This window comes from Saimiri boliviensis, chromosome 5 (assembly GCF_048565385.1).
Source record: "Saimiri boliviensis isolate mSaiBol1 chromosome 5, mSaiBol1.pri, whole genome shotgun sequence".
NCBI classification, from domain to species: Eukaryota; Metazoa; Chordata; class Mammalia; order Primates; family Cebidae; genus Saimiri; species Saimiri boliviensis.
Window position 1 is genome coordinate 147,133,444 of NC_133453.1, and position 24,550 is coordinate 147,157,993.

Below are 24,550 nucleotides of genomic sequence, written 5' to 3' on the forward strand. Positions count from 1 at the left end.
ACATGGCAGCCAGAGCATGGTATGGCCAAGGTCATGCAGAAAGCAGGTCTGGAAGCCTGCACCCACCAGGAGAGGCTGTGCCTGCCAAGGAGGGCCCTCTCCTCTCCTGCGGGGAATAGGTGCTCCCACACACACTAGCTAGAATAGTAGAAGGCCATAATAAATACCATGTGGGAGAAATGTTAAAAGATTATTTTCAGAAAACAGGTAAAGTTATGACTCACATACAGATATAAAAATGAGCTCCTGTTAAAGAATCTGTTTTACTCATATGGCATGAGGAAACCAAGCAAATATTCTCCTCAGTTCAATGGGAAAGTCAAACTAGTACACATTTATATCGAGTAAAGGAATTTGAGATGAATTCTAAGTGGGCACAAGGCTTATTTATCTAAAGGGGCAGAAAGTCAAGGTAACTATGAATTAAATCACTACTGGGTGACTAAGAACTCCTGCATCCATCAGCTGCCTGCAGTCCACACGCAGTGGCAAAGCAGCAGAGACAGGGAACAGGGTGAGTGTTGCTAAGTCAGATCTATGTGCAGTAAGGGACACATTGTTTTCCATTGAAATACAATGATTTTTTTTTTTTAACAGAAGCCATGTCCCAAAAGAACAGCTGAGCATGTAATAATATTGATGAAAAACATTCATCTTCAGATTCAGGAGATACAATTCTGAGGAAAGATACGTGATACGAAATGAGCCCAAGACATATTGTGCAAAAAAGCTGCAGAATGTCCAAAGCCAAAAAAAGATCCTAGAAGCGACGAGAGAAGAAAGATAGCTTGCTAACAAAGAGATAGCAATTAGACTGACTGCAGACCTTTTACAGGCAACAGCAGAAGCCAGAAAGCTGAAAGAAAATAACATCTTTTAAGTATGAAAGGAAATAATTGTCAACCTAGAGTTTTATCCTGAACTAAACCTGGGGATTTTGCTCCTGGGGAGCAAAATCAAGACTCTCAGGAAAACAGATACTAAAGGAGTTTGCTGCACAGGGGCTGTGCTACTGTTTTAAAAATCTACCAGAAGATACTTAGGAACTAGGTATGAGAGGTAGTGAGCAAAGCAATTGGTAAAAATTCAGGTACATGTCAACAGGTGTGGTTATATAAAATAATAATCAATTTCCTAATATTAAAAACAAAGTAGGAATGGGCCTGGGGGCTCACACCTGTAATCCCAGTACTTTGGGAGGCCGAGGCGGGCAGATCACCTGAGGTCAGGAGTTTGAGACCAGCCAGGCCAACATGGTGAAACCCTGTCTCTACTAAAAATACAAAAATTAGCCAGGCATTGTGGAACATGCCTGTAGTCCCAGCTACTTGGGATGGTGAGGCAGGAGGATTGCCTGAACCCAGCAGGCAGAGGTTGCAGTGAGCTAGCGCCACTGTATTCTAGCCTGGGTGACAGAGTGAGACTCCATCTCAAGAAAAAAAAAAAAAAAAAAAAAAGATAAAAGCAAAGTGGAATTAAAATATTGGAAAATGCAGCATGAAATAGTAATTTGGACAGTGCTTGGAGGTAAAACCCTCAGGTGTACTTATTAATACTCTGGAAGGCTATGGAGTCATCAGCTTTAAGTAAAATATACAAGGTTAAAATGTGGGAATAACCACCAGACCAGACACATTAAGAATATTGTATTGAACTTCCAAACAAGTAGGGGTCTAATGGAGAAGGGATGAAGAAAATGGGAGAAACTGAAATGCAATCCAAGGAGAAAGAAGTCAAAAGCATAAAATTAGAGAGTAGAGATGAAAACAAAAATTACAGTAGACAAGATAAAACTACATGGAGTAGCCAGCTGGTTACAACACAGATCTCCCCAATACATCTCTATGCATTTAAATCCAATGATAGGCTGTTAAGATGAAACTAAACCATATGTGTGTATGGGATGAAAACAAAAAAGGAAAAAGAAAAACAGGAACAAAAATAAAATGTGAGTGGCTGTGTTTATAACATACCCCCACACACAAACACAGTAGGAAAAGCAAGTATAATTAAGGTTAAATAAGGTCAAGTGAAAATGATTTTGAAAACTAAGGATCTATAACAAATATTACATGTATACATCTAATAAAATTGAAGAAAAATTAATTTGAAGTTTACTGGATAAGTTCACAATTATAATAGATTTTAATGTACCTCTTTCAGTATAATTGATAGTGTAAGAAGGGAAAAATGTAAGTATGTAGGAGTTTTGAGCAACATAGTTAACAAGCCTTATCCAATATGTAGATATAGATACAGATACAGAAAAAATACATTCGCATTTCACTAAAAATAAAATATATGGAAAACTAAATAAGTGTGAATAAAAACCTTTAGCATTATGTGGCGTGAGTTTGCATGTGTATGTGTGTGTGCCCACATGCACTCACATATGTATATGAGTGTAGACAGACATACATAGCCTTTAAATGCTTATGTTAGAAAAGATACTTGTCTAAGCATCTTTACCATATGATCCAACAATTGCCCTCCTCGGTATTTACCCAAAGGAGCTGAAAACCTGTGTTCACACAGAAACCTACACACATATGTTGATAGCAGCATAGACATCTTTTTTAGGAAATCCTAAAGGCTTTTAATATCCTTTTTGGGAAAATGTGTGAGTTAATTACCAAACTCAAGAAGTTATAAAACATAACATTAAATCCAATGAAAAAACAAGGAGGAATAAAGATAAGCTTAAAAATGTATTAAATAAGAGAATTAAAATAGAGATCAACAAAGGACAAACTGGTTTTTAAAAACTAATGAAATCAATATAACTCAGGAAATAATTATCAAGAATATAAGGCAAAAACATTTACTAAATATGAAAGGGGTTTTTAACTACAGAAAAAGACTTAAAAATAGGATATCATAAACAACTTTATGCCAAACATTTGAAAAGTTAGATTTCATATTTTCTAGAAAAATAGACCAAAAATGGAATAGACTAGCAAAAAACAGACTTTATTTTTTAAAGCAATTTGATGTTCATAGCATAACTGTTTGGAAGGTACAAGTTCCCATGTCGCCTCCCAACCTCCACCCAAGCACAGCCTCCCCGCTCATCAGCATCCCCAACCTGGGTGGTACCATTGTTGTAATAGATGAACTGATGTAGACACATCATTACCACCCAGAGTCCACAGTTTATATTAGGGTTCTCTTGGTGTTGCATGGGTTCTATGGGTTTGGACAAATGTACCTGTATCTACCATTATAATGTCATTCAGAATAGCTTTACTGCCCCACAAAATCCTCTGTGCTCCACCTATTCATCCCTCCCTCTGTCTGCAATCCATGGCAGCCACTCACCAGTTTTGCTGTCTCTGTAGTTTTACTTTTCCTGGAATATCATACAATTGGAACCATACAGTCTGTAGCCTGTTCAAATGGACTTCCTTCACTTGGTAATACTCATTTAAAGTTCCTCCGTGTTTTGTCATGGCTTGACAGCCCATTTCTTTTTAGCACTAAATAATAATCCATTGTTTGGATGTAGCACAGTTTATCCATTTACCTACTGAAGGTTGCTTCCAAGTGTTGGCAATTATGAATAAAGCTGCTGTCAACATGTGTGTGTAGGTTTCTGTGTGAACACAGGTTTTCAGCTCCTTTGGGTGAATACCAGGGAGGGCAGTTGTTGGATCACGTGGTACGAGTATGCTTCGTCTTGTAGGAAACTGCCAAACCGTCTTCCAAAGTGGCCGCATTATTGTGCATGCCCACCAGCAGTGAGTGAGAGCTCCTGTTGCTCCACATCCTTGCCAGCACCTGGCCTTGCCAGTGTTCTAGATTTTGGCCATCTGATAGATGTGTAGTGGTATCTCATTTTTTTAAAATTTGTACTTCCCTGATGATGATGTGGAACATATTTCCACTTGCATATTTGCCATCTGTATACCGTCTTTGCTCAGGTGTCTGTTGAGGTCTTTGGCCCATTTTTTTTTTTTTTTAAATGGAGACAGAGTCTTGCTCTGTTGCCCAGACTGAAGTGCAATGGTACGATCTCGGCCCACTGCAACCTCCACCCCACAGGTTCGAGCAATTCTCCTACCTCAGCCTCCCCAGTAGCTGGGACTACAGGTGCCTGCCACCACACCCACCTAATTTTTTTTTTTTTTTTTTTTTCGGTAGAGATGAGGTTTCACCATATTGCCCAGGCTGGTCTCGAACTCCTGAGCTCAGGCAAATCACCCACCTCGGCCTCCCAAAATACTAGCATTACAGGTGTGAGCCACTGCATCTGGCCTGGCCCATTTTTTAATTGGATTGTTTGTTTTCTTATTGCTGAGTTTTAAGAGTTCTTTGTGTATTTTGGATTACAGTCTGTTATTAGATGTGTGTCTTGCAAATATTTTCTCCCAGTCTGTAGCTCATCTTTTCATTCTTTTGATCAATATGTTTTAAAAAAGAAATTTAACAGGATGGGTTTACAGGCAAGTTCCACTCACCATAAAATACCATTATGAACATAAATGTATACATCTTAACTAAAATATCAGCATACCGAAATCTAGCAATAATTTAAAAATAAATCCTAACAAGTTTAGGTTTCTGTTAGGAATGTCCAGTTTTCTTAATTTTCAAAAAGTTCATGAATATAATTTATTCCATTAAAAGAATGAAGCAGAACAAAATAAATGATCATTCTGATAGAGAAAAATCAGTTAATGTTATTTAAAACCCATTTGTAATTGGAAGAAGTTTCCCCTGACTTGACATAGGGTCTCACTTAACGCTGAAACATTAGAAGTTTCTAAATGTAGAACAGAATAAGAATGTCAATGTCATCACTCTTTAAAAATATCTTAGTAATTATATGAATTTCAATAGTAATACAAGTAAAATAAAATATTTATGAATAAGAATGGAATAAACTAATTCATCATCATTTATAAGTCATACCATGTTTTTACTTAGAAAATCCCTAGATACTGTCTAGAAAAAATATATCTGATACAAAACAAGATCTATAAAAGTGTCAAATGTATTTCTATATTCTTACAACAGATAATTAGAAAATGTAATTTCACAAATTTTATTTTCAATATTTGCAGGTGTTAACAAGTACCAAAAAATAAATTTAAGAAAGATCGACATAGATGTTGAGTTGTATCACACTTATGCCTGGGAAAACTCAATACCCTAAAGATGTCAAATTATTCCAAAATAATTGAATGTGATTAATGTGATTCCAACTAAATTTAATGTGATTCCAACTAAAGTCTCAACAGGGACTTCATGAGACTGTACAAGTAAATTTAAAATTTACAATGATGAGCAAAGGGTCAGTAATGAGCAAGGATAGTAAAGGAAGACAATTTTACAGAAAAAGAACCAAGTTGGGGGACTTTCTATGCCAGATGCAACACTTTCCTAACGCTGTAAGGATGAAGATGACATTTTGAAGGCTGGGCACAGTGGCTCACATCTGTAATCCCAGCACTTTGGGAGGCCGAGGTGGGCGCATCACAAGGTCAAGAGATCGAGACCATCCTGGCCAACATGGTGAAACCCCATCTCTACTAAAAATATAAAATGTAGCTGGGCATGGTGGCATCTGCCTAAACCTGAACCTGGGAGGCGAAGGTTGCAGTGAGCCGAGATCGCGCCACTACACTTCAGCCGGGCAACAGAGCGAGGATCCATCTCAAAAATAAAAAAAAAAAGAAAGATGATGTTTTGCTGGGTCAGAGATAGACAGGTAACCCAAGGAACAAACATAGGGAGTCTGGAAATTGAATATTTGCTGCATTAATCTTATCCCATGTTATTTATAGCATTGTTGTAATCCATCCTATGTTGTATCCAGTTGTTATAATATCCCATGTTATATTCAATTTAATATGCAAATCAGTGGGTGAAGAAAAGACTGGGTACTCATGGACATAAAGATGGCAACACTGGAGACTACTGTGGGAGGAAGGAGAAGGGGGCCAGGGTTGAAAAACTGTTGGGTACTATGCTCGCTACTGGGTGATAGAATCAATTATACCCCAAACTTCAGCATCACATGTAATATGCCCATGTGACAAACCTGCACATGTACCCCTTAATCTAAAATAAAAATCAAAATATGAAAAGATAGCATGTGCCTGCAGTCCTAGCTACCAGGAAGCTGAGGCAGAAGGATGGCTTGAGCCCATAAGTTTGAGACTCCAGTGAACCATGATTGCACCACTGCACTCCAGCCTGGGTGACAGAGCATCACCCTGTCTCAAAATAATTAAATAAATGAACAAATAATGTAAATACGTAAATAAATACTTTTTTTTTTCTTTAAAAAGATTATTGAATGCATCTTTCTGGAAGCTTCCTCCTGGTACCTCAGACTTCTTCTTCCTGGAATCTCTGGCAGGTAGAAATGACCATAAAAGTTTGATTCTATTCAAGACATTTTTGGTCACGGACTATGACAGGCCACATTGTTGGCTGCAGTCAACAGTTTAGAATAAAATATAGAACTAAATCAAAAGAACTATGGTAGGGTGTCTCTCTCTCTCTGTCTTCTATTCAGAAAATTCATCCATTCTCAACAGCCTTGCTTTCCTTCTGTAATCCAGGCATTCCTTCCATCAGTGGTATCTTCACATGGAATTGGGGAGTTGGCAGCTTTTATTTTTCCTTTCTTGAGAGATTTAAGGTAAATGACACCTTAGATCAGATAGATGAGCATCATCCTGCCTCCTCCCTTCCTTTTTGGATAGATTTCACCTTCATCTCTCCTACCCTTCTCTCTCTCAGTCTTTCAAGGTTGCTGAGAGCTCACAGGGAATGGGACTGATTTCACATGAGCCCTTCCTGTTTAGGGTCATCCTGAACCCACATGTAGCATTTTCTTTGCAGCAGTACAGACTGCCTGGATTTCTTATTATTATTATCATCTTATTATTCATCTTCACCTCAATGCAATGGCTCGTTCTGGTGAACACGTGCCCTGTTGGGAGTTGGGCTTGCTGGGCTTGTTGGATGGCTGGGCTGCCCTGGCTTTTCCTCGCAAGGTTTGAAGAACTGGGCTTCTGGGTCAGACGATGCCTTCTCTGTGAAGGCAGTCACTTCCTTCTTTTCTGGCTTAGAGTTCAGGCCTCCCGTGCTCAGCAATGGAGGTCGATGCTACAGAGCTGACTGAGGCAGGAGGCAAGACTGAGCCTAGGATCAGAGGGCTCTTGTTCCAGGGTCAGCAGCTCTGCAGGGATGAGACCAGGCACCAGTGTGCGAGGACCCCAGGGGATGTGGAGGAAGGAAAGGTGTGATCTCAGACCCACAGGGTCCATCTGTGCCCCAGGGGCTCCCCCTGCCTATACTGCCATTGATGTCTGAAAGCACAGCTTGTAATCCCATAAGGATTGGGCTCCTGAGCCCTGCCTGGGAGGCTAAGCAGTTGTTTGCTCCTGAGCCCTCTTTCCAGCCTCACTGCTTAGGTCAACATGGTGCAGGCAGATGCCATGATCCAGACAAGTCAGACCTTCCTGGAACCTCCCTTGTTCTGTTTTATCTCCAGGTGTGTGATCCCACCGTGCTTCTGCCAGGGGCCTGTCTACCCCTGTTTCCATCTGCAGGAGCTCTGCCTATCCTTTAGAGCCTGTGCAGACACCTCTCCTCCTCCTCCTCCCGCTAAGGACATGGAGCTTGCATCCTACATGTTTGAGTTAAATTTGCCCCAGTCGCCCCCTCTGTGGTAGGGGTAGGGCTCAGAGCTCCCCTCACAGCAAGAGTGAGTTCCTTCCGGTCATTGCTGGCTGGCGGAGGACAAAGGCAGCCAGAGAAAGGCGGCTCCTGCAGGGATGGAGAGGCCACAGGGTGGCATCCTCAAGAACTGTGCAGATGCACTATGTCTTCCAGTAGTGAAGAAAAGTATATATTTGACCATTTTCAAACTATTTAATACAGAACAGTTTAAATACACACAGAAGAGGAGCAAGGGAGACTGAATCCCTGCAGCCCCACCCCTGTTTGCACGGTTATGGGCGTTTGCCTGCACAGGGCTGCCCAGCACTGGTGATGTGATCGCTGTTGACTGGCATCTGTTGGGCATCCCTGGGGGAGCTCAGCCTGCGCCGTGGCCACTGAGGTCCTTGTAGGAATTCTGGACACTCACATTTCTGAGGTTCTTCATTTCCCACCTTAGATCACTGTTTTCAAACTCAGCTTTTAGCAACAGGGTCTTTCTTCAAACCCATCTTATCTCCACCCCTAATGCTCAAAACAGATAAAGCAGTATTAGCACAAATCCATCACAAGAGTTTACTTTTATATTATGTACTTATGAAATCAATTTGCCTATGGGAAAGAAGCGTAAAACGACCATCATGGGTATTAAGATTTGGATTTTGATAACATTTATGTGTTACAATTTCATGTAGCTCAATATTCTGTCTGGATGAACAACATTCAGAAATCACTGAATCACATAGGTAAGCTGTTGCTAATAGCAACAGTTTTTTTTATCTTGTTTTTACCTATTTGCCTTGTGATCTCGAGAGTCTCTTCAATTAAATTGATCCAAATGCTTGAAAGAAAGGCTTGTAGGAACTTTTTTTTTTCAGAGTTAAATCACTGATCTAACAGATGCTTCATCTTGATTATAAATATGAAAATCAGACAGGAAGAAACCCAAGCTTAAAATAAGCAAAACTTTGTTCCTCATAACATGTATCAAATCACACTATTCTTTTAACATTTTAAATTTATTTTTATTTCAAAAATATTTTTTATGTATTAGAGACAGGGTCTCACTCTGTCTCCTAGGCTGGTGTGCAGTGGTGCAAACATAGCTCTGCAGTCTTAAACTCTTGGACTCAACTAATCCTCCTGCCTCAGCCTCCTGAGTAGCTGGAACTATATGCTCATACCACTGCACTGATTTTGTATATATATATATATTTTTTTTGTAGAGATGGGGTCTTGCTTTGTTGCTCAGTCAGGTCTCAAAGTCCTGGCTTCAAATAATCCTCCCCTCTGGGCCTCCCAAAGTGCTAAGATTATAGGTGTGAACCACTGTGCCCAGCCATGCTTTCTATGTTGCTGCTGCTAAGAGTGATGGATGGAGGAATGCATCCCACATCCAGTGTGGGTTAGATGCCATGTAATTGGAAGCATAGACTTAATTTTTTATGAAAAACCGAAATCTCATGCAGTGACTCCTTTATAAGGATTCAAATGTGTGCACATTCATGGCCAGATAAACTTTAGTTTAACTTTCAGGCAAAAAGAAGTTAAACAGGACACATAAATGAACATAATGGTAGTCTCTAAGAGTTAAAATTTTGTTAATAGTCGTTTGAGTGTGTGACTTTTATGACTATTGTCAAATCCGAAGGCACTAAAATATTGGAGGTGAATATTTTCAGAAACCTTGAGGTACCTCCGCAGGATCTTAGGGCTCCGGAGAACCTAGCTTGAAGATCGTGAAACTCTCCAGAGTGAGGCTGTGCAGGTCCACATTTTCGGCTGTTTTGTGCCCACTGTTTATAAGGTGATTTATTCACAGTCAGATACAAATATTTACATGTTGGTCCTACCTCGTCCTCTCTCTTTCCCTACGTGTGTTTGGAAGTAAGGGGGCACGTATGTGTCCTTTCATGACAGCTTCGCTCCCGCCTCTCTCCCTCTCTTGCCGTTTACCCCCTTCTCCCCTTTCTTCCTTCCCTTAAACTTCATTACATTTTTTGTTTTATATTCAAATTCAGATCATGACTTCTTTATACAATTATTTATTTTTTCCTAGAGTTTCTGGTTGCCTTTTTTCTTATTCCAAGAACTTCAAAAAATGTGTCCTGAATCAAGACCATCATATTTTTCAGCTCAGTATATCTCCTCTTTTTTGCTCTGAACCCATTTGGTTCCGTCCTGAGGACCTGAAGGTCTTGCTGGGATTTGGACCCACCCTTTTCTAGGCCTCCTGCACAACTCATCATCTAAATCTCTTTTATCGATCTCCAGGTTTAGTCTAAAAGTGTATTTCTTCTTTCTCAGTTTTCACTCTCATTGTTCCAAAGCTGACCAAAAAAAATATATGTTGGGAACAAGCTCCTCAAGGCCTTAATGTTCTTGAAAACCTTTTTTTTTTTTTTTTTTTTTTTTTGTCTTCGTGCCTGGGTGGTTTTTCTGCTGTGAGAAGTGTCTCTGTGTTATTTCTTGGGTAATTTTCTCCCTCCCCCTCTCCCGGATGGGGCTTCTGTGAGTGAGCTGAGATCCCCCCGCCTTGTCCTCTGCGCCATCTTCCTTCTGTGTTACATTTCATCTCTGTGATTTCTATCAGCCAAGCCTCCTGCCCATTCACAAAAAGTTATTTCATAAACCATACCTTTAATTTCCATTTGCTCTCTGTTTTTCTAACTAATTGTGACATCCTGTTGAATTTTGTGAGGACGTCACTTTTTTTTGTTTGTTTTTTGAGATGGAGATTTGCTCTTTCACCAGGCTGGAGTGCAGTAGCCCGATCTCAGCTCACTGCAACCTCTGCCTCCCAGGTTCAAGCGATTTTCCTGCCTCAGTCTCCTGAGTAGCTGGGACTACAGGCACCTACCACCACCCCCAGCTAATTTTTGTACATTTTTTTTTTTTTAGTAAAGATGGGGTTTCATCCTGTTGGCCAGGATGGTCTCGATCTCTTGACCTCATGATCTGCCGGCCTTGGCTTCTCAAAGTGCTTGGATTACAGGCATGAGCCACTGCACCTGGCCTTTTTTAAGAAGTGATTTTGTTCTTCTTTTCATTGACTCATTCTTCTGGGATCCTTCTCGGCGTGTGCCCTCCATTGTGTATCCCATACTGGACACTGTCCTCCGGTATCTGTGATTCCGAGTTTCCCCTTTGGAGGGTCTCAGACATGGGAGAGGCTCCCTGAGGCTTGAGGCTCGTAGTCGTGGGCAGCTCCTGCAGGGGCCACGGTGGTCAAAATGAGGGGAGCTTTACTCTGGGGTGCTGGGACCTTGACTGGCTGCCAGTGTTTTCTTGAGGTGGTTTATTTTTCTTTATCTGTAGAGCTGTGTTTTAAAGGTACCTGGGGCTGGTTTTAATCAGGCATGGTGAGACACTCAGACACAGAAGTGACTGTCTTGAAGGAAAATGGTTTTACTCACAGTTCCTTAGAAGCAGAAGCACAGTGCAGCATGCGAGGATACAGGGAAGCTCCAGGGCCGCATGGAAGGCAGAGTGCGGGAAACCTGAGCACGGGCCTTGCTTCACTGTAGCTTCTGCGGGAAGGAAAGGAGGAGCAGGGTGTGCAGGCTCAGGCTTAGGATTGGCTCCTTAGAATAATGTCAGCAGGCCCTGGGGCATAGGGACTCTCCCTGCTTGGCTGGTACCTGGTCCTGTGGTGATGAGGCAGGACTGGGGACAACCTCCGTGTGACAGCCTGATAAAGGATGTCTTTGGGTGGTGGTTCTGGATTGACTGATTTGTGTTTGAAAGGCTGAAGTTGTTGACTCTCTCAGTAAATTGACAATCCCTTCAGGGTCTCTCCAGAGTCAGCAAGGCCCCAGATGTCAGTGCATCAGAATCCAGAAAATAGAAGAAGCTAAGGCTAGTACAGGCTGTTGGTGTAATTGCTGCTGCTGCTGCTCTGTGTGTGTGTGTGTGTGTGTGTGTGTGTGTGTGTGTGTGTCTGTGTGTGTCTGTGTGTCCGTTAGCCCAGTTGTATGTGTATGTGTGTGTCCTTTAACCCAGTTGTTAACTCCTGGCTTCAGGAGGCTGGAACATAGGCTGGGGAGGGGCAGAGGTGTGTCCATCTAAAACTCACACTTAATTCTGTTGTCTTCACCCACTCTCCTTTTCATCACTAACTGTGGAGCCGGGAACCCTCTGGGGTTGTGGTGTCCAGCTCCCCACTGCAACTGTAATTTCCCTCATTGAAGATGTAAATGTGAAGCACTAACCAAGTGTGGGCCCCCTTCAAGAGGTGGGAACTAGAGCTTTGAGCACAGCGAGGGAAAATTCCTGCCCCATGGGGCGCACAGGATGGCAGTGTGCTTCCCCCACCCTCTCTTCTTCTAGCTGTCATGAAAATGTCGCATCTTCCAGTGTCCTCCAAAGTTGTTTACAGGTTTCACTTTGGTTAAGAGCTTTATTTTGTATACAGTGTGAGAAAAATCACAGTGCGGTGTGAAAATGGAAATGGAGGTGGACACTGGCTCCTTCCCAGCTATGCTCCTCGAAGACCTCCCAGGCCAGTGCCAGTGGTGCTCTCAGGTGGGGTGTGGGGCTGTGAGGACAGACAGGGGCCCCTCTCAAGGTCTCTGCTGCTCCAGCGAAGACAGACCCCAGGGCTTCGGGAAATCCGCAGCCTGGTGGCACTGGCTCATGCAGTCCTTTTCCTGTTTCTAGTGCCGATGAGCGCTTTGACGCCACATTCCACACCAACGTCTTGGTGAATTCTTCCGGGCACTGCCAGTACCTGCCTCCAGGTAAGCTACACTTCCTTTGTCTTCTTGCAGTTAGAAGATTGAAGCGAGTTTGGGCGTCAGTCTGGTGGGTGCCCCTGTGTGGTGGACCAGCTCTTTGCTTCACCCCTGCTCACTCCCACCTCTTCTTCTCTCTTCTGTGCTTCTATGTGCTTTCTACCCTTAGAAGTCCATCCCCCTCCTTTGTCTCAGTCCAGCTGCCTTTGCCAGTGCGTGTCATAGGTCCTTATTTTCTGCCGTGTGCGCCTTAAAGCCAATGCACAAGTACAGCAAGCTTCCTTTGCCAGGCAGCGGCCACCTCGCCTGCCAGCCTGCAGGCCACCTCTCCAGGCTCTGCTTCTCCATTCCAGCTCACCATCCTCCTTCCCGTGGGACTCAGTGCCTTGACAATGCAGCGCTCCAGCTGCAGGGGTGGAATATGACAGTTCCAGGATCCTGAGTGTGTGCGCTAAAGAGCACACGCAGGTCACAGGCAAGGTCTGGTGGTTTCAAGGGAGAGCTTGCTAGCGACTGACTTCTTCCCAGCTGTGTCTCCCCTCTCTCCACCTCGACGGCTAAGTGCTCCCAGATTGCTTTTCAGTCCAGTTCACACAGCATGGGAGATGGGTTTATGGCCTTGAGGTGCATGTGGGGTGGGTGCTGACCTATTGATATGAACAGTTGGGGTTTTTGATCTTTTAGAGGATTTTTAATGTATTTATTCCAGGGTTATCTCCCACACTGCAGCTATTTAACTTTCTGCTGAGAGGCAACCTGCAATTACCTCCACACCTCACTACCACTCACACATATGACTCACACACACACCTTACACACCCTCACACACACCACACACCCCTCACACACACAGCACACACACTACTCACACACACTAACTCACACCACTCACATACACCACACACACCACTCACACACCACGAAAACATACCACACACTCCTGACACACACACACACCACTCACACTAACACACTATTCACACATACACTGTCACACATCACTCACATACACCACTCACACACCCCTCACACACACCACTCACACAGCCACTCACCACTCCATACATACCACTCACACACATACACCACTGACACCACTCACACACCACTCATACCTACCACTTATACACCCAGCATCCACCACTTCACACACACCACTGACACACCACTCACACTATTTACACACTACTCACATAAACACCGCTCATCTCACACACAGACACCTCTTACACAGCACTTACACATACACACCTCACACACATCTCTCATACACACCACTCACCACACGTGCCCCTCACACACCCCCCATGCATACACACATGCACACACAGATACACTACTCACACCCATCACACACATGCACACACAGATACACCACTCACACAAACCACACACACATATACATACCTCAGACATGTACACACATGCCACTCACACACATCCTTCACACTTGCACACACACTTATACAGATACATACACCCCTCACACATACCCAGACACACCACACATATGTATACATGCCATAGACACACACACCACTCACGTGCAGACACTACACACACGCACCACTGACATACATACCACACAAGCACCACTCACACACACATGCACACACACACTCAAACCAGTTATACTCACACCACTCATGTACCACACACATGCTCACACCACACATACTTTCACACACATATACCTCATACATTCTCACATTCACCACACACTCATACACATCTCACACACCACATACACACGCACCACACACTTACACTCCCATGCTCACATACAGGCAGACATCACACACACTCCTACACACTCACATACCCCCACACACCTCAGATTCTCACATCAGCTAAACTCTCACATGCACATATGCATCTCACACCACACATCATCATACACACGCCCCGCACACTTACATGTCACACCACATACACACCTCATACAATCTCAGACTCACACTACACACTGTAATACACATCTCACACCACACATCGTCATACACACGCCCTGCACACTTACATGTCACACCACATACACACCTCATACACTCTCAGACTCACACTGCACACTGTAATACACATCTCATACCACACATCGTCATACACACGCCTTGCACACTTACATGTGTCACACCACATACACACCTCATACACTCTCAGACTCACACTACACACCGTAACACACATCTCACACCACCTTGGAGATGCGCCCGCACTCACCACACTGCCTTGGCTAGGCTGACTCTGCCTTCTGGGTTGCCGTCTGCACGCCCTCCCTGTCAGCAGGTGACAAGCATCCTGGGGTCAGAGTCCGCCTTTGCTCACCTTAGCGTCCACCCCTGAATGAACAAAGAAGCGAGTGAACCTGTCAGTGGTAGCACCTCCCATAATGTTGGAACAGACTGAAGTTCAGATGTTCAGGCTTCTTAAAGCATCCGCTTTCCTGCCAGCCCTGGTGTTTCCTCCTACCAGCAGGTTCTTTGCAGATGGGGGCAGTCGGGGGAGCCTTCCTTCACTCCCAAGGTCTTTCTTACGAGGCCTGCATGCTGCAGCTTCTGTTCTGAGGGCTATTTTAGAAAACAGCCTCGGGTAGTCACCAGTGTAGAAGATGCTGCTGCAGGTTGTTTGGAAGGCTGAGGCTATTTTCAGCTACAGGAGCGGCACCCCAAGCCTCTAGCTCTCTGAGTGCAGCCACCCCCGCTGGGGCTGTGTCCCCACCACAGTGTGGCCCTGGATCCTGGTCAGGACAGGACACATTGTCCTGTGACCATGAGGGGCTTCCTTCCAGTGGCAGAAAAGGCCCAGAGCTGCCTGGTTTGGGACCCCCACCTGCACCCTGGGGGTGTGGAACTAGTCCCAGGATGCTGCCCTGTCTGCAGTTAGAGGGGCATGGGTGGAAAAGAAGGTTTGGAGCTCAGGCTTTGAAATAGAGACTTGATCATAACATGACTTTCCCCTCATTTCATGTGTTTATTTTTTAACAGCTTTATTGAGATAGAATTTACATATCATGCATTTTAAGTACACGATTCAACAATTTTTAGTATATTTACAGAATTATGCAACCATTACCAGAGTCTAGTTTTAGAACATTCCCATCACCCCATAAAGATCCCTTTCACTTGTATGCAGTTAATTCCTATTCCCACTCGCAGCAACCATTGATCAGCTTTCTGTCTAGAAATTCTCTCTCTTGGGCCACTTTGTAGAAATGGACTCATGAGGTTACACAGCTTTCCAACTGGCAGACAGTGTGGGTTTTGGGGATCCAGTCATTAATGGAGGGGAATGTCTCCGAGGAGTCCAGATTCCTGTAAACGTTTTGCGTGAGGGTGGAAATCATACTTAGGAAGTCCGGGGTACAAAATGGGTATCTTTTCTGGATTTGATGGTGGGGTGGGGTCCTTGTTTGCAAGGCCATTGAGGCCTTTCCTCCATGCATTCTTTCTGTAATTCAGTAGCAGAAGTTTGCAGAGTGCCAGCCCTGCCCCAGGAGCACCAGGACACTGAGTCTGTGCCCGTCTTCTTGTGCCATGCAGCCTTGCTCTGGGCTGGGAAGAGCACATGGGCGTGAATAACTGGAGTGGCCTCTTCTGGTTTCCTCCGAAATTTGCTTCCAACCTGTCCCAGCCTGGAATAGCCCTTTTCACCTGAAACTCTTCCTGCAAGCACCATCTCTTCTGCTTAAACCTATCAGTTCTTATTCTTTTTAACTCTTTTTCTTAGAGGCAGGTTCTAGGTGTGTTTCCCAGGCTGGAGTTCAGGGGCTCGATCATAGTTCACGTCACTTTAGCCTCCAACTCCCAGTAGCTGGGACTACAGGCATGCACCACCTCACCCAGCTAATTTTTAAATTAGAGATGAAGTCTCACTACGTTGCCAGTCCAGTCGCAAACTCCTAGGCTCAACTGATATTACCACCTCAGTGCCCCAAGTCACTGGGATTACGGGCATGACACACTGCCCAGCTTGTTCTGTTCTTGATCTAGAATTTAAATTAGTTAAAATTCTAGCTTTAACTAGAATTCTGGATTAAATTTCTAGATAACCATGTGTTCTCCCATATTAAACCTACAGAAAATGCCTACCTCACTCTGCATCAAACACACACACACCCCTTTTAGATTCTGTTTCCAACCTCATCCTCGTTATCAACTTCTCTGAGATATTTTGCATTCTTCTATTATTTAGAATCAGAAGATGCTCATGGTAAACGCAAGATTATAGAGCTAACTTTTTGCACGAAAAGTTCACAGCACAGTCTTTGACAGAGCACATCAGTGTTACATTTGGATTTTAAAAGACGGCGATGCTTAGCTGGGATTCTGTTTGAAAGATTTCTCAAATAAATAAATAAATAAATAAATAAATAAAAAGACAGATTCCGTTTTCTCTGGCCTGGGTTATCTGCAGTGTGGAGGGGTGGAACTGCCTGAAGGAACTGCTATGTATTTTGAGCACATCTCAGCCAGCTTCCGTTTCAGCCTTCTATTTCCATCACCCACACAGGCATATTCAAGAGTTCCTGCTACATCGATGTACGCTGGTTTCCCTTTGATGTGCAGCATTGCAAACTGAAGTTCGGGTCCTGGTCTTACGGAGGCTGGTCCTTGGATCTGCAGATGCAGGAGGCAGATATCAGTGGCTATATCCCCAATGGAGAATGGGACCTCGTGGGTAAGCCATGAGACAAACAGCCAGGAAGAAAGCTTTTCTATTCCTGGGCAAGCTTTAGCAGTTTGGGATTTTCCACTGTCCTTTTTGGTGTGAGCATTTATTGAATTTTGCAGTAGTCTCCATAATTGAGTGAGAGCTCTAGGAGGAGAAACAGAAAACAGTTAGGATATGCCATGCTTTCCAAGAGGAACTGGCAACTAGAGTGAGGACGCATTTCAACAAACGAGTGTGAGGTTGGAGATCGCTGTGTTACTCAGATCCACTCCATTTCTAAAAGCAAGTTGAACAGCAAATTTCAGCTGATGGGAACTTGTGTTTGATCATTTTAAGTAGAAAATGATTACATTTATAAATGTTATAAATGATTACATTTATAATAGTGTAAAATTGGTAATGTATCATTTGTGATTGTATGTTTCCAATCCATCAAAAGAATGTCTACCAATTTGCCCAAGTATCACTAAGATAGTAAATCAACAAGGTTTTATTCAAGCTAATTATGCCCCCCCTCCTTTTCTTTTCTTTTTTTTTTTTTTTTTTTTTAGCACTTTGCAAACTTTAGAGCTATGCTTGTGTGTGGTATACACATTGAAATCAACAGGGTAATGTATTGTATTCTAACAATGGCTCCTTTTCTCCTCCTTCCTATGGAGGAATCCCTGGCAAGAGGAGTGAAAAGTTCTATGAGTGCTGCAAAGAGCCCTACCCCGACGTCACCTTCACGGTGACCATGCGCCGCAGGACCCTCTACTATGGCCTCAACCTGCTCATCCCCTGCGTACTCATCTCCGCCCTCGCCCTGCTGGTGTTTCTGCTTCCTGCAGATTCTGGGGAGAAGATTTCCCTGGGTGAGTGCCAGGTCTCTGGTGGGAGTCTGAGACTGGAGGCCCTCTGTTGAGGTCAGCTCTGCAGGGCTCACAGCAGACAGCACAGGACTCCATCAGGGTTCCTGGGGCTTGCCAGGCTCATCCCACATGGACCTCCTAGCTCAGGCTGGCTCCAAGACACCAGGGGTCCCTGATTCAGGCTCTGTACTGGATGGCTGTGTGGCCCTAAGAATATTGGAGGACCCTCAGAGGATGGGGGATGCATGGGGAGGGTCCAGCTCCATTCTGCCCCAAGCGACCTATACTTTCTTCCCTCTTACCATCCCACCTGTTCCTTGATAGTGACTGGTCACCAAGGAAACAATTTAGCTCGGTATCAGCTTGCATTTGTATGTTGCAGTACAGTGTAATTCTTATGATCATTCCTGTATGAAGCTAAGAAAACCAAGATTTCGAGTGGTGGAATGAGTTTCTCAATGTCTTAAAGAGTGACTAAACATCAGATGTAGCATATGGTAGAAATCATTTCCAAACCCGTATCTTCTGAGTATGAAGCTCAGCAAGGTTGAATGTGATATGTAAGGTCATGTAGCTAGCTGAGTAGCAAACTTAAAACCTGAAACCAGGTCTCCTGACTGCAGATTTTCTTTTCCCTGTTACATGAAACTACTTCTCAATAATATTTAACAAAGAATATGAGAGATAATTGTGCTAAGTTAAAATTTTCAGTTGTTGCTTCTGAAATTCTGGGTCCTGAACTTGTCTCTGTAAGAGACTCCTTTGGGACTCTGATAAGTGGCATGGACTGTCCCCAGGAAAATGCACATGCATTCCATGACGTTCCCCCCAGCACCTTCCTAGTTCTTTGAGTGTCAGGTTATGAGCCCTTGTTAGACAGAATTGAGGCCTTTTTGTCTGTTTTGTCTGAGGAACTGCTGTGTGTTTGTGTTTTAGGGATAACAGTCTTGCTCTCTCTTACTGTCTTCATGCTGCTTGTGGCTGAGATCATGCCCGCAACATCCGATTCAGTGCCATTGATAGGTAAGGCAAGAGTCGAGCACTCTCTTAGAGATACAGGCTTAGAGAGTGCCTAGGATTTCCCAGCAGATGAAACTAGAAGAAATATGGCTGTGCTGCCCCCATTTTGTCTGGAAGGTGATGATTTGCTGTCACTACTCAGAGGCACATGGGCCCAAGTAAGGGAAAGGGGATATTCAGTTTTGAGATTTGGCTTTGACTTGCAGACACGCCCCCCTTTGCATCATAATTCTTCTCCTCATACTTGCTTTGAAGCCAGGTATTTTATCATTAGAGATGCATCATTTTGGCTTAAGGTGTTGTTTTCCCACAAACTCGTTGTTAAAATGGGAGAAGCACACAGTTATGGTGTCCTGAGATAACACAGCATCTCTGTATAACATAAAAATGTTTAGGGAAATATGGATGAGAAAAATATAGTTTGCACAGGTATAAGGCATGACCCTCTGCCCAGGGAGGAAAAACAAAACCTAGAGTCCCCACTCCCATTGGGCAGGGAAGGTCAGAAGGAGTATACAGAATGTCATTACACCTGCTAGCCCCTGCCGCTCGAGGTCCCGTGCTGTGTGTCTACCTGGGGGTGGGCTGGAGGCAGAGCCCTACCTGGATACCCCCAGGATTTAGGAACCAGGCAGCCAAGGCCCTTCTTTGTGGAACTCCCTGTATGTGTAATATTTTGGCCAGAGAAACTGTTGGTACAAAAAGTTTTGTGGGTATCATTTTTCTTTTGGTACCATTCAGGCAGGAAAGAACCACCTTTCCACCTGGGTCTGACTCCATTCTTTCTACCCTCCAACACATTGCTTTCAGTAGAGATTTGCAGCCACCATTCCTGAGGCAGTTGTCAGGCCCTCTCTGGACTGATTACCCGCTGGGAAAGGCTTGGTTGGTGTGTAGCCCACATCTGGAGGGATGGGGTGCTGATGGCCTCAGGGACGTCAGCTTTGCTGCCCTCTGTTGATAGAATTTCACTCCGAGCAATCCTTTGACGCCCATCTCTCCATAGGTGGTCGGTCTGCTCAGCCTGCCTTGACAAAATACCATGGACTTGGGGGCTTAAATAGAAATTTATTTTCTCACAGCTGCACTGCTGAAAGTCCAAGACCAAGCGGCCAGCAGGGATAGTTTAACCTGAGACCTCTCTCCCTGGCTTGCAGACAACCACTTCCTCAATGCTTTGTCCTCTCCTGGTAGTTCCACTGCACCTGCATCCCTAGTATCTCTCTGTGTGTCCAAATCTCCTCTTCTTTAAAAGGACACCAGTCAGATCGGATAGGGCTTACCCGGATGACCTCATTGTACTTAATCATCTCCTTAAAGACCCCATCTTCAAGTACAGCCACAGTCTAGGGTACTAGGGGTTAGGGCTTCAGCATATGAATTCTAGGGTGAAGCACAATTCAGCTCATAAGTGTCACAGTTTGCTCCAGTCTCCTTCCTTTCCTCGGGGGCCCTGACAGTAACTTTAGGTCTCGAACTTCCACATTCTGGCAGAGGTCTCCCAGGTACCTCTTGGTCTCTGTAGGAAGTCAGTGAGTCCTTCCTGGCATGAGGGCCTGTGGTGTTCTTGGCCAGCTGAACACTTAGACTCCTGCACCAAAATGCTTTCCCTTAGAGCTCAGCCCCTTGAGCCCACAGCCACACCAAAGGCTTGATAATCAGAGCTGTCCACTGAAGAACACCACCTCCTTTCTCTTAGATATTTTGGCCCATGTAATTGCTAATCATTGTGCAAATCCTGCAAGGAAGGGGCTCCTGTTTATTTTAGTGGAGGCTACCATGACAAATTGCTGTAGCCTCGAGGCTAAGCAACAGGCATTTATTCCTCACAGTTCTGCAAGGCTGCAAGTCCTAGATAAGGGTGCCAGCAGGGCTCTGGTGAGGGGCCACTCCCTGGTTTACAGATGGCCCTCTTCTCGCTGTGGCCTTATGTGGCAGAGAGTGAATTAGTTCTTTAGCCTCCTTTTATGAAGGACTCTAATCCCTCAGACCTCTTCAAGTCCTCTGAGAAGATCACTCACCATTTCTCTACTTACACAACACTCCTGACACCAAATGGGGGCTTTTCTCCCACGTGGACCAATTATTGGAAACCAGCTGGGTGTCCTGCAATTCACCTCAGTCCTGACACTACCTGGAGTTAGCATGGCACTCACAGATTAAGGCTCAAGACCATCTCTACTTGAGATGCCAATGAGAAGTGCTGGCTTCCCATGCCTCTGACCAACTGTCTATAAATCGGTGGGGAGTTCCCAAAACCACATCTTTGAGTTCAGTCATTTACTAGATTGGCTCACAGAACTCAGGGAAACACTTTAGATACCTTTATTCATTAATTATAAAGTACAGATGAAGAATAATCAGATGAAAGAAATGCATAAGGCAAGGTATTTGGGAAGGGGCATGGAGCTTCTGTGCCGTCTCTGGGCACATCGCCCTCCAAACACCTCCACATGTTCAGCACTGGGCAAGTCTCTGAAGAATTCCATGCTTTTGGGTTTTTATGAAGGCTTCACTACATAGGCATGATTGATTATGTGACTGGCCACCAGGGATCAACTCAACCCTCAGTACCTCTTTCCTCCCCAGGGGTCAAGGGTTGGGCAGAGGGACAGGGCTTGAAGGGTCCAACTCTCTAATTAATTGGCTGGTTCCCTGGCAACCAACCCCCGTCCTGAAACTATCCAGGAACCACAGCCATAAGTTATCTTATTAGCATATAAAAAGACACTGATGACTTCAGCGATTCAAAGGTTTTAGGAGCCGTGTGCCAGGAAATGGGAGGAAGACCAAATACCTATTTCTTGTTATAAATCACAGTCTCCTACCTCCCAAAGCCCCACCTCCAGATGCCATCCTAGTTAGGACTAAGGTTTTAACACATGAACTTTGTGGGGACACAAACATCATCCTTTGCCCAATCCCCATTGAAGAGCCAAGGCCCAAAGAGGCTGAGCATCCACTCCAAACTCACAGCTGGTAGCCAGTGGACCAGGGCGGAAGCACTCAGATGCTCCATGCTGCTTCTCACCTGGGCCCAGGTGGAAGGACACCGATGCCCATCAGAGCCAAAGCTGAGGCTGAAGTTCTTGTCCTGAAAAGTCCCTGCCACTGACCCCTTCCTCGGGCTGGACAGGTGGCAGCCAGGTGGTATGCAGGTGGTTTGCCCTTGTTGTATCTCTGGAGCACCATGGAGGCCTGCAGCATAAACACTGGGTGGTTTGCATACCCTCACATCCAGGATTGACTCACAGGAGCAACCTTCTCACCATCCTGCCAGGCGATGCTAGCTCTTATTGACTGACAGGGAGGCCAGAGTGCATGGAAGTGCAGTGAGTGAGGGAAGGCCACTCCGTGGGCAGGAAGTCAGACCACACTGGCTGGTTTCGTCCACCTAGAATGTGGGCTGCAGACCTGGCCGGTGGCAGGAGGCTGTTTGCCTAGCACATGGGTATCACTGCACCCCGAGGCCCTGACAGTCAGAGAACCTGGTCAGGCTGTGCCTGTCTTGTGACATTCAGTGCTGCAGAAGCCCCGGGTCTCACCCTGTATCTGTTCTCTCCACAGCACAGTACTTCGCCAGCACCATGATCATCGTGGGCCTCTCGGTGGTGGTGACGGTGATAGTGCTGCAGTACCACCACCACGACCCCGATGGGGGCAAGATGCCCAAGTGGGTATGTTCCTCCCACCCCTGATGGAATTGGAGCCCCTCCCTAAAGGAGGCATCTCCTAGGGTTTATCAGTTTTTAAAATCACACAAAAAAATGGGCATTCCTAAAGAAATAGCTTTGTTTTTGTATTTCATCACCCATTGGCGTGTCTTTGTGTAGCGTGCAGCCGTGGTGCATGTGTCTTGGATGCCCCATGGCATTGCTGTCTAATCTGACGCTGAGAGTCGGGCTCTCAGACTGGCTGCTCTGTGTGTTCTTCTAGCACAGTGTTTTGGTTTTTTTTGATGTACGCCATGAAGCCCTGTGCTGCAGTTGGAAGCAACAGATGAGACAGACGCGTAGCAGCATGGTTGAGGCCTCACAACAGAATGAGGAGTGGAAAGAGTAAGAAACAGAATGAGCCATGTACAAATATGTACATGCAGTACTTACAGGGATATCATCCAACCAGAAGTCTGTAAAACAAAGACTAGTCGTCACCAGTGGGGAAGAGGGAGGGGATAAAAGGGAACGGATGGAAACATAAAGCATTGCATCCCACAGCCTTTGAGCTTAGCCTGGGCCATGCCACCCCTGCCCCAGCTGCTGGCACCATGCTCGCCACATCTATGGGTGCTCACCCATCCAGGGTTCCTCTCCTGCAGTGTCCGATGTCCAGAGTTCTGTACCCACCCTCGCCTGGCAGTCAGGAAACGTTGATTAGGGCCTAGGGAGGGCCTGAGCATTCCCCACCCCACAGAAACCAAACCCAATGCCAGGGAAAGGTGCTCTGGCCCACGCTTCCTCCCTTCATGTGGGCTCTGTAAAGCTTCCCCGTCCTCCGGTCTAGAGAGCCAGGCTTAAGGATTTGGGGAGCTCAAAATGCCCTCACATCCCAAGTGCTGCCTGTCCTTGGAGACCACTTGCGTCTCAGTTCAGAAGGGAATCTAAGAATCACCAGTAAGCAAGATGAAACTGTAAGGGGTGAGATGCAGTCAGGTGCCCTCCAGGAATAGGGGATTTCTGGGCCTCCTGAAACATTCATTGTGCGGTAGTTTAGTCACTCAAATGCTCACTTAGCAACTTCTTAAGAAATGCTTTACAAAATTAACGTTTCTTCTCAGAGGTTTACCCACATGGCCCATTCCTCTCATACACTATTTAGTAAAGACTTAATTGTGAGCTGGCCATGGTGGCACGTGCCTGTAGTCCTAGCTACCTGGGAGGCTGAGGTGGGAGGATCACGTGAGCCCAGGAGCTCCAGGCTGCAGTGAGCTATCATGATGCATTGCCCTCCAGCCTGGGTGACAAAGTGAAACCCCAACTCTTAAAAAAAAAAAAAGACTCAGGGGAAAATGGGGGAGGGGCGGGGGGGTGGGGAGGTGGGAAGAGATAGCATGGGGAGAAATGACAGATACAGGTGAGGGGACGGAAGGCAGCAAAGCACACTGCGAGGTGTGTACCTATGCAACAATCTTGCATGTTCATCACATGTACCCCAAAACCTAAAATGCAATAAAAAAAAAAAGACTCACTTTTAGCTCATTGCACCAGCAGTAGTGTGAGCTTAGCCTACATGTGACATCTCACACACAGACCACATCACTGTGGTCCCTGAGGTTTGTTTTGTGAAGACCCCCTGCCTTTAAACACTGGGGTACATTTGCACACATTCACCTGTATTTTTGTCTGACTTCCTTATAACCCTGACACACTTAGGAAAACGCAAGGCCAGAGGTGGGAGCCCTGAGAGCTGGGGACCTTGTTTCTTTGCTGGTCTCTCTGTCTGTCCATCAATCAGTTTGAAGCAGGTAATACATTTACGGGTTTCTAAAGTCAAAATAAAATTAAGGTTACAATTATACATAAGGAAATCCTGCTCCCATTCCTGCCCCTTACCCTGCATCTGCCACCAGTATTGATAACCATTTGAATGAATTCCTTCTTT

The 24,550-nt window shown here is 45.0% G+C and overlaps 1 protein-coding gene across 1 annotated transcript in view; it reads left to right on the plus strand.

The window, feature by feature from the left end:
- CHRNA7 (cholinergic receptor nicotinic alpha 7 subunit) overlaps window positions 1–24,550 on the plus strand; it is a 124,252-nt gene that overhangs the window by 92,227 nt on the left and 7,475 nt on the right. The window contains exons 5-9 of the mRNA XM_003940558.4: window positions 12,334–12,413; window positions 16,917–17,084; window positions 17,738–17,932; window positions 18,866–18,952; window positions 22,517–22,626. Of these exons, the coding sequence (XP_003940607.1) occupies window positions 12,334–12,413; window positions 16,917–17,084; window positions 17,738–17,932; window positions 18,866–18,952; window positions 22,517–22,626 (640 nt within the window). The remainder of the gene's footprint in view (window positions 1–12,333; window positions 12,414–16,916; window positions 17,085–17,737; window positions 17,933–18,865; window positions 18,953–22,516; window positions 22,627–24,550) is intronic.